The 10,630-nt window shown below is 40.3% G+C and overlaps 1 protein-coding gene across 1 annotated transcript; it reads left to right on the forward strand.

Annotated features, from left to right (window-relative positions):
• Positions 1-9,284: 9,284 nt before the first annotated feature.
• LOC142431041 (olfactory receptor 7G2-like) lies at positions 9,285-10,238 on the forward strand. Its single transcript, XM_075536074.1, has one exon. The coding sequence runs from the start codon at positions 9,300-9,302 to the stop codon at positions 10,236-10,238; it is 939 nt and encodes a 312-aa protein (XP_075392189.1). The 5' UTR covers positions 9,285-9,299.
• Positions 10,239-10,630: the final 392 nt, after the last annotated feature.

Genomic DNA, 10,630 nt, shown 5'->3' on the forward strand with positions numbered 1-10,630 from the left:
GCCAGCTACAGAGCTCTACACAAGGAGGGTATACACACACGCCCTCCTGAGCACACCAGTTGATGAGGAAAACACTACATGCCATCCAAGATGCTCCAAGCACTGTGAAGCCTACTTACAGATCGGCCAGTGAAGCGACGCCCTTGTGGCCCCACAACAATCCGACAAGCATCACATGAGAGGAATATCCAACCCACATTCCAAATAATGGAATATTGGGTGGCTAGGATAAAAGTGAAACCACAGGAAGATATAACGATAACCTAACCCCTCAGTACAGGTACTGGCAGGTAGTTCATAGAAGCACTCATAGGAATCCTACAAGAGAGAGCCCAGGGTTTTTCAAATCAGGAAAATGGCTCCAGGATCCTCTAAAACAACACACAAACAGCAACTAGTTTTTAGCAAGTTCAATAAAAAAGGAGGAGACATAAGGCAATGCTGGAAGATGGCACGAACCTAACTATGGCCATAGAGAAGCAGATGTTGACCTGGCACAAAAGTAAAATTTCAACATGCTGCATGAACTCATAAAGGTTATTAGGGAAGCAATGCAGGAAAAAAAGAAATGAATTGACAGAGGAGATAAAGGCAACGCACCAAATGGAAATACAAGAATTAAGGGATGAAATAACAAAATCGAGTGACAAGTTGACAGAGCTTCTCAATAGACTTGAGAAGGCAGAGAATCGCACCACTGATCTAAAGGATAATCAAGCAGACCTCAGCAAATGGGAAAAGCATTCAAATAAGACAATCATACAAACAGAAGAAAACTTGAGAGCCATGTCTGATGCTATGAAAAGAAACAATATTAGAATAATTGGACTACTGGGACAAGACACAACAAAGAAGTCAACAGCAAAAATAGCGAGGGACTTCTTAGAGGAAAACTTCCTCAGCTTAATAAATGAAAATCAGGCAACCATTAAAGAGTCTGAAAGAACACCAGTCATACTGAATCCCAAGAAGGAGTTACCAAGACACATAATTGTAAAATTATCCAATTATGTGGAAAAGGACAAGATCAGAAAAGTAGCTAGGGAAAAGCAAACAGTCACATATAAAGGTACCTGAGTAAGAGTATGTTCAGACCTATCAGCAGAAACAATGAAGAAGATGAGGGAATGGAATAACATATTCCAAAAATTGAAGGAAAGAAAGCACAAACCCAAGAATACTTTACACAGCCAAATTATCTATTATGATAGATGGAGAAATAAGTCTTCCAATACAAGAACAAACCTAAAGAATACATAAAAAGAAACCCAGCCCTACAAAAAATCCATGCTGATCCAGTATGGGCAGAAGATCAACACTCACTGAGGGCAAATAAGAGTCAATCACATACAACAACTCAACTCAGAGAGCGACAAAGAGGAAACAGCTCCCAGGATAGCATCGGCTCAATATTGGAAAGAAGGCAAACATAAACCACACACAACACAAGAGGATAGGATAGGTATATAGGAAAACATCCAACACAAAAGGTACAAGATGACATCACAGAGTCCACAGAAGGATATAGTAGCACTGAATGTCAATGTCCTGAATTCAGGCATTAAAAGGCAGAGGCAACAGACTGGCTCAGAAAACATAACACATTGATCTGCTGCCTCCAGGAGATTCATCTCAAGGTTGCAGACAAAATCAGGTTGAGAATTAAAAGCTGGGGAAAAATATACCAAGCAAATGCAATGCAAAAAAAGCAAGGGTAGCAATCTTAATATCTGACCAAATTGATATGAAGCTACAGGCCGTAAAAAATAGCGAGGTGCTCTATATAAGGTTCAAGGGAACAGTAGACCAAGACCCAGTCAGCATAATAAACATATATGCACCTAATGAGAGACCTGAAAAATTCGTAAATCAAGCACTCCAAAAGAAGAAAAATGAGATTACAGGCTCAACAATTATAGTTGGTGGTATTGATACACCACTCTGAAAAAGACAGATATTGGGGGAAAACTCAAGGAGGCTACATAGTTAATAGCACAATTGGATGACTTGAATTGATAGATATTTTCAGAGCTTTCCACCCACATGCAAAACTTTCACATTCCTTTCAAACCCACACGGCACATATTCTAAAATGTACCAAATGCTGGGACACAAGAAGAACTTGAGTATTTCAAGCACGTAGAAGTTATACAGAAATCTCTATCCAGTCACTGTGCTATAAGGTTAGAAATTAACAAAAGGATAGTGAAGAAAACAAGGGAAAATAGTTGGAGGATGATCAGTTTTATATTGCAAAAGAAATGGGTATTGACCCAAATCAGAGGTGAAATCAGGAAGTTTCTAGAAACCAATGAGAAAGAAAATTCAAGGTACACAAACCAGTGGGATACAGCAAAAGTATTTATCAGCGGAAGGCTGAGAGCAATAAATGCACACATTAAAAAAGAAGAGAGACTCCTAGATGATATGCTGGCACAAAAGTTACACCAATTAGAGCAGAGTGATAAGAACAACCCTAGTAATATCAAGAGGATAGATACATAAAAATCAGAGCCGAGATACAAGAGAGGGAAAACAAGAAAACTATGGGAAAAAATAATGCCGCTAAAAGTTGTTTTTTTTTAAAGAATTAACAAAATTGATAGACTACTGGCAAACCCAACCAAAGGAAGGAAGGCACAATTCACATCTGCAAGGATGAGGAATGGAACAGGGGACATGATAACGGACCCTAATGAAAACAAAATGATAATTACACCGTACTATGTAGGTCAATACTCTAATGAATTCAATACTTTGTAAGACACGAACAAATATTTGGAAACACAAACCCTCCCTGGACTATCCCAGATGGATGTGAAGAACATCAACAGACCCATTGCAATTGAAGAAATGGACAAGGAAATCAATGGATTACTAACAAATAACCCTCTGGGCCAGATGCCTTCACAGGAGAATTCTCCTAAGCATTCAGGGAAGAACAGAGACCAATCCTATACAAACTCTTCCAGAACATAGAAAAAAGCAAAAAACACCCAAACTCTTTCTATAAAGCTAGTATAACTCTAATTCCTTCATCCAGCAAAGATACCACGAGAATTGAGAACTACAAACTAATTCCCTAATGAGCATTGATACAAAAATCCTTAACAATATAAAGACCAATGGGAGAAAAAAAGCATATTGAAAATAATTCAGCGTGATCAAGTGGGATTATAGACAAGAGATGCAGGGATGGTTCAACATACGAAAGACCGTCAGCATTATTCTCCACATTGGCAGGAAACATGCTAAGAACCACAGCAATAGATGCAGAAGACATTCGACAAAATTCAACACACATTTCCTGTTTACAACACTCAAGAAGATAGGGATAGAAGGAAAATTCCTCAATATTATACAAGCCATATATGAAAAAACCAACAGCCAATGTGGTAGTTAACGGAGAAAGGGTGAAAATAATTCCATTGAAAAAGGGGACCAGACAAGGATAACCTTTCTCCCCACTCCTCTTTAACATTGTACTGGAGGCCCCAGCTAACAACATAGGACAAAGGAAAGATATTAAAGGTATTTATCTGGAGAAAGGAGAGGTGAAATTATCATTTTTCACAGACAATATGATTCTGTATATCGAATATCCCTTAAACTCCACAAGTGTTGTTTTAGAAGCAATGGAGCACTATGGCTGAGTGACAGGATACAAAATCAACGAACAGAAGTTTATTGGACTTCTCTACACATCAAGCAAACTCACAGAAGAAATGATTGAAAATGTAGTACACTTTACACTAGCCAAGTACAAATTGAAATACCTAGGGACATACCTGACTAAGAAAACGAAAGATTTGTATGAGAAAAATTAGAAAACGCTACTACAGAAAATCAAGAGTGACATCAACAAATGGAAGAATATCCCATTCTCATGGATTGGCAGATTCAATATAGTAAAGAAGATGTCATTTTTTCCCAAGGCACTATATAAGTTAAATGCTATCCCTATATGATTACCACCATCCTTCAAATAATTGGTAAAACTGATTACTAACTTCATATGAAGGTGGAAGAAGCCCAGAAGTACCAGAGAACTCCTCAAGAAGAAGGACAAAATGGGAGAGTTTTCTCTACCTGATTTTAGCACATATTGTAAGGCCACAATATTCAAAACATTTGGTACTGGTATAACAACAGATATTCGGACCAATGGAAAAGGGCTGAAGACACAGACACGGAAATATCAGCATACATGCAACTGATCGTCCATAAGGTCCCAAAATATTAAATCAGAAGCAGATGCCATCTTCAATAAATGGTGCTGGGAAAAATGGTATCTACCTGCAGAAAAATGAAGTAAGATCTTTACCTGACCCCATGCACAAGAATAAACTGAAGATGGCTCACAGACCTTGAGATAAAACCCCAAACAATTAGGGCCATTAAAGAGGGCATTGGGGAAAACCTGAGAACCTTGGTACAGGGAATATATCGGCTATCAGAAATAGGGAAGGATACAAAAACAGAGGAGTGACAAATAGACAAATGGGATATATTGAAGATAAGACACCAGTGTACATGGAAAGAATTCACCAAGAGAGTAATAAGAGAGTCCACTGAGGGGAAAACATATTTAGCAATAACACATCAGAGAAAGGCCTTATTACTAAAATCTACAATACTTCGGAAGCTTACAGTAAGAGAAAAACCAATTGTCCACTGAGGATGTGGGCAAAGGACATGAACAGAAGTTTCAGAGTCTGATATCCGAATAACCAATAAACATATGAAAAACAGTTCCCAATCATTAGCCATAAGAGAAATGCAAATCAAAACAACTATGAGATACCACTGAATACCCTCAAAATAGTCCAATTCAAACAATCAGAAAGCAACAAGTGTTGGAGGGGCTGTGGTGAGATAGGAACTCTCATCTACTGCTGGTGGACTTGCAGTATGTACAGCCACTATTGAAATTGATTTGGCGATTTCTAAAACAGATGGAAATTGAGCTACCACACAACTCAGCAATCCCCCTATTAGGCATATATCCAGAAGGGGAAGAAACAAACCATAGCCAGACTTCTGTGCTCCGGTGTTCATTGTGGCACAGTTCACAATCACAAAGAGCTGGGAACAACCCAACTTTCCATCAACAAAAAAACTGCGGCATATACATACTATGGAGTACTGTACATCACTAAAAAGCAGTGATGAACGCATGTATCTTAATGCCACATGGGAAGAACTGGAGGAAATTATGCTAAGTGAAGTAAGCCAAGCACAAAAGGACAAGTATAACATGAGTCCACTGAGGTAAGTTTATATATATATGAAAGAACAGAAAAGTAAAGGCAAAAGGGGCATAGGGAAAAAGCTACTGTATACAAACACTCCAGGGATGAAATCCAGGTAGTATGACAGGGGTCAGACCAAATCCATGGGTATACATGGTAGCCAACTAAAAAGGGCGGGGTTGGGGAAAGGGGAACGAAAAAAATGATGTGTGTTGTGGGAATAGGCCACTGACCCGCCCAAGGGGAGGGTATTGTTTGCATCTCCGCAGGAAAAGAGGGAACAGACTTAAAGCCTGTGCCAGATGAATGCAGTGTGCCAGTAAGGATTGGGGAGCCAGTGGAAGGGCATGAGGGATTGGCCCTCATACCAGCTACGTGGACATCTGCCCTTCTCCCCAGAAGAATTGACTTTAAAGGACAGCACTGAAGCTGCAGCTAGGGGAGAGGGGCATGTCTGATCAGAGCACACGAGAGCAAATGAAGGGGAATAATAGAGAGTGGAGCACATCTTGGTCCACCAGACCTGGAAGAAAATATCCCGACTCTGAACAGCCAACAGAGTGGACCATATGGCTGATCCCACTATGAGATACACTGTCCATTGCCTCCCCAGGGCCTTAAGGGGGACAACACTGGAGACTCAGTGTCGGGACTGGCCTGGACTGACCCTGCGACAGCGAGGCAAACCACTAAGGTGTGAGGCAGCGAAACTGTGGGAGCAGAGGAGAGATCCCTTGAGGAAATACAAAGTACAAAGCATGGCAACCCATTGGACCTGACTGAAGGACACAACTAGAGATCAAAAAATCAGACCTTGATTTATTAACAGGTTTTTCTTTCTTTAAATTATTTTTTGTTTAATTAATTTATTCTTTTACTGGTCATCTTTTTTTCCTTTTAGTTGTAATCGTTGTGTTCTTATTCGTTGCCTGCCTTGTTAGGGCTTGATTTTGGGTGCATATTATTATCTCTACAGATCTATCTAGATAAGATAGACTGCATGAATAGTCTGAAGGAAAAATCAATGTGAACAATGGTTCTGGGGGGACACGGGAGAGGAGGAGTCGGTGGTAAGGAAGTGGTGCTGACAAACCCAGAAGCATGGAAGCAACAAGTGATCCAAAATCAGTAGCAAGAAGGCTGTGAGAGGCCTGGTAGGGATTAAGCAAGGGCAATATAAATAAGAGAAATTACTGAAACCAAAATGAAGTTTGAGCATGATAGTGGGACATGAGGAAAGTAAAAGGAACTAGGTGAAAAAGAGTATTTATAGAGGTCTAAACACTGGCATGTACATATGTAAATGTATTTATAGAGGATGGTAGAGAAATAGATAAAAGTGCATATATTTATATGTCTAGTATTAAAGCAGCAGATGGACATTGGGCCTCCACTCATGTACTTACTCAATGCAAGAACACGTTGTTCTATTAAATTGGCATTCCAGGATGCTCACCTTCCTGACATGATTGCTGAAGAAAAATACATGCATAAGCAAACATGGTGAAGAAAGCTCATGCTGCTCTGCTATCAAAAGATATAGCGTCTAGGGTCTTAAAGACTTGAAGATAAACAAGCGACCATCTAACTGAGAAGCATCAAAGCCCACATAGAAGAAGCACACCAGCCTGTCTGACCACGAGGTGCAGAAGGGACCAGTTATTAGACATCAAAGACCGAAAAAATCATATCAGTTGGTGCCCACCTTCCTGATACAATCACTGAATACAAATGTCTGCATCAGCAAATGTGGTGAAGAAAGTTGGTGGTGCCCGGCTATCAAAAGATATAACGTCTACCATCTCAAAGGCTTGAGGATAAGCCAGTGGCCATATAGCTCAGAAGCAACAAAGCCCACATGGAAGAAGCACACCAGCCTGTGTGACCACGAGCTGTCGAAGTGATCAGGTATCAAGCATCAAAGACCAAAAATCATATCATTGTAAATGAAGGTGAGTGGAGAGTGGAGACTCAAAGCCCATTGATAGGCAACCAGATACCCCTTACTGAAGATTTGTGGGGAGGAGATGAGCCAGTCAGGGTGCAGGTAGCAATGATGAAACATGCAACTTTCCTCTAGTTCTTAAATGCTTCATCCCCCCTCCCCCCCTCTCTCATGATCCCAATTCTACCTTACAAATCTGGCTATACCAGAGGATGTACATTGGTACAGATAGCAAATGCAAACACAGGGAATCCAGACAGATGCCCCTCCAGCACCAGTGGTGAGACTGGCGGTGCCTGGAGGGTGGAATGAATGTGGGGTAGAAAGGGGAAGTGATTGCATGAATGTATGTATAGCCTCTTCCCTGGGGGATGGATGGCAGAGAGGTGGGGAGAGATGTTGGACAGTGTAACATATGAGAAAATATTAATAATTTATGAATTATGAAGGGTTCATAAGGTAGGGGGTGTGCAAATGGAGGGGAGAAATGAGGAGCTGATATTAAGGGCTCTAGTAGAAGGCAAATGTTTTGAGAATGATGATGGCAACAAATGTACATATATGCTTGACACAATGGATGTATGTTTGGATTGTGAAAAGAATTGTATGAGCCCCCCATAAAATGATTTTTAAAAGAGTTGTATGAGCTTCAATAAAATGATTTTTTACATTATATTGTATAGATTTTATTTGAATGTCAGGATATTCCCCCTTTCTTTTCTTTAAAGTTACATCCTCACTCTGTCTTATCAACAGGTTCACATTAACTTTCACCCATCACCACTCCTCTAATCCTGTGTTACATTTCCCGATAGTCCTGATTAGTAATATTGAGAATACCGTATATCAAGCCACCAGAGCAGCTAGAAATTTGGATTATTTCTTTGATGGAGGCTTTATAAAACTTGCAGCTGTTATGTGCACCACTTCATGGTTAATTTTTTAGTTTTTAAATTGTACGTATAAATTATAGCCTGTATTTTTATGCTTCCGGTATTTCTCTAGTACCTTAGACAAGTTATACTTTAGTCTAATTGATGACTAATTTCACTTTTTGAAGTCTATTCTTAAAGGATTTGCACTGCCATAGAACCAGAATTAAAGTGTCGGATTAATGAGGAGCTTTGGATATTTATCCCCCAGAGATACGAGACTTCAGTTGGTGTGCCTGTGACCCCCTCAATCAACAGTCCTCTCCCAGTGGAGAAGCAGTACACCTGAGACTCTATCACTGCTAATCCTCAGGCCCACGACCCTGGTCCCTCACTCAGTCCCTGAACATTTGCTAAGGGTACATCTTCTACAACCTGGGAGGATGTCAAGACTTATTCATCAATGATGCCACCCAGGTGCGCTAATATCCTAGAGTTGTTTAGGAATGAGAACAGATGTTTCACCACAATTTTCTCCATGAGAAAATGTGAAGAGAGAGTGTGTCTGAAATTATTTCAATCAAGTATGCCAAAAATTCCTATCTTCCAACATATTGACAAAGTTCCTTGTATGTTTGCAACCAGACCAGGAACTCGTCTTTACATTATCCGTATGTATTTACAGGATCTTTACAAAGGCAAAGCTCATTCCTCCTATGCAGAGATTTGCTTCCTCCGTTGTGATGTTATAAAATGTCTGATATTTGCTTCCATTCTGGTGACAGAGAAAGATCATAACAATCATTTTCACTTGGTGGTCACATCCCTGATTCTTAAACAACTTTTTTATTTGCTTTGATGTCTGGCATTCATTACTGGAGAAATTTGGAGCCTAAGAAAACTCGTCAGGTCTGTATGATTCTCTTTAAGGTAGCCAACTGTGTAATGGTCATAACAGCCCATGTTTAAGTAGTCATAACAGCACAGAGAGTGCAGTTAGAGAGGTGTAAAAAAGCATGAGCCCCACTCATCGCTGGTCAAATAAACATTTACATTCAGCTGTAGCAGCTTCAGACCTTTTCAAACCAAGACTGCTGCTCTGTGTTTCTCTGAAATTCCTCTTTCCTTTACCTCAGATGTGCTCTCTCTGTGCTGTTACTACTATTGCTGTAGGCGTAACATATTTCACTGTTTCACAACTATGTTTTATCCATCAGATACATCAACAACATGAAATCCAGAAACCAAACAAGTGTTTCAGAATTCCGTCTCCTGGCACTGACAGAAGATCCGGAAATGCAGCCCATCCTCTTTAGCCTGTTTCTGTCCATATACCTGGTCACTGTCCTGGGAAACCTGCTCATCATGTTAGCTGTCACCTCTGACTCCCACCTCCACACCCCCATGTACTTCTTCCTTGCCAATCTCTCTTTTACTGACATCTGCTTCAGCACAACCACCATCCCCAAAATTCTGGTGAACCTCCAAGCACAGAATCAAAGCATCACTTATGCAGGCTGCCTCACTCAGGTCTGCTTTGTCCTGGTTTTTGTCGCTTTGGAAAATTTTCTTCTAGCAGCTATGGCCTATGACCGCTATGTGGCCATTTGTCACCCACTGATGTACACAGTCATCATGAACCCACGTCTCTGTAGACTGCTGGTTCTCCTCTCTTTCCTCATTAGCAGTGTGGACGCCTTGCTCCACAGTCTCATGGCATTGCGCTTATCTTTCTGCACAGACCCTGAAATCCCCTATTTCTTTTGTGAGGTTGTTCAGGTCATCAAGGTGGCCTGTTCTGACACCCTCATTAATAATATATGTATATATTTTGCAGCTGACATATTAGCTGGTGTTCCTCTCTTTGGAATAATTTTCTCTTATACAAAAATTGTCTCCTCAATTTTGAGAATGCCATCAGCAGGTGGAAAATATAAGGCTTTTTCTACTTGTGGGTCTCACCTCTCAGTAGTTTTCTTATTTTATGGGACAGCTTTTGGTGCTTATATTGGCGCTGCATTTACACACTCATCCAGAAAGATTGCGGTCGTTTCAATGATGTACACTATGATCACTCCCATGATGAATCCCTTTATCTATAGCCTGAGAAATAGGGACATGAAGGGGGCCTTGAAGAAAATTATCAAGAGCATAACTGCTTTTCAGTGATTCTATTATCTGCTTTGAATTTGGGTTTGGGTTTTTAGATTGCAGCACAGAAAAGGAATGCTTATGAGACAGAATACTTAGTTTCTACATCTCCACATTCTCCTAAAAGAACTATATAACCTACCAGCCAAGGTCCATTCAAGTTGTTTATAAACCCGGCTATGCTTCTTGGGCACTTCATGGTCTTTGACCAATTATCCCAACTCTCTATGTTTGTTTTCTTTAACCAGCATCCTCAAAATTATACTGAGGCACGGTTCTTCAGCTGATCTGGGGAGAATATTCTCAGATTTTTAAAAAGCCAGATAGAGTGTTTTTTAGGGTATAAAAGAGAATGTAGAAAAGGCCTGGGCATAGCTAGAGACCACCTTCAGTCTGTTCCCCGGGATAAA

This window comes from Tenrec ecaudatus, chromosome 1 (assembly GCF_050624435.1).
Source record: "Tenrec ecaudatus isolate mTenEca1 chromosome 1, mTenEca1.hap1, whole genome shotgun sequence".
In the NCBI taxonomy this organism is placed as follows: domain Eukaryota; kingdom Metazoa; phylum Chordata; class Mammalia; order Afrosoricida; family Tenrecidae; genus Tenrec; species Tenrec ecaudatus.

Bases quoted from the DNA above. Each gene is read 5' to 3' on its own strand.
- LOC142431041 (XM_075536074.1), top strand. From the start codon at position 9,300: ATGAAATCCAGAAACCAAACAAGTGTTTCAGAATTCCGTCTCCTGGCA.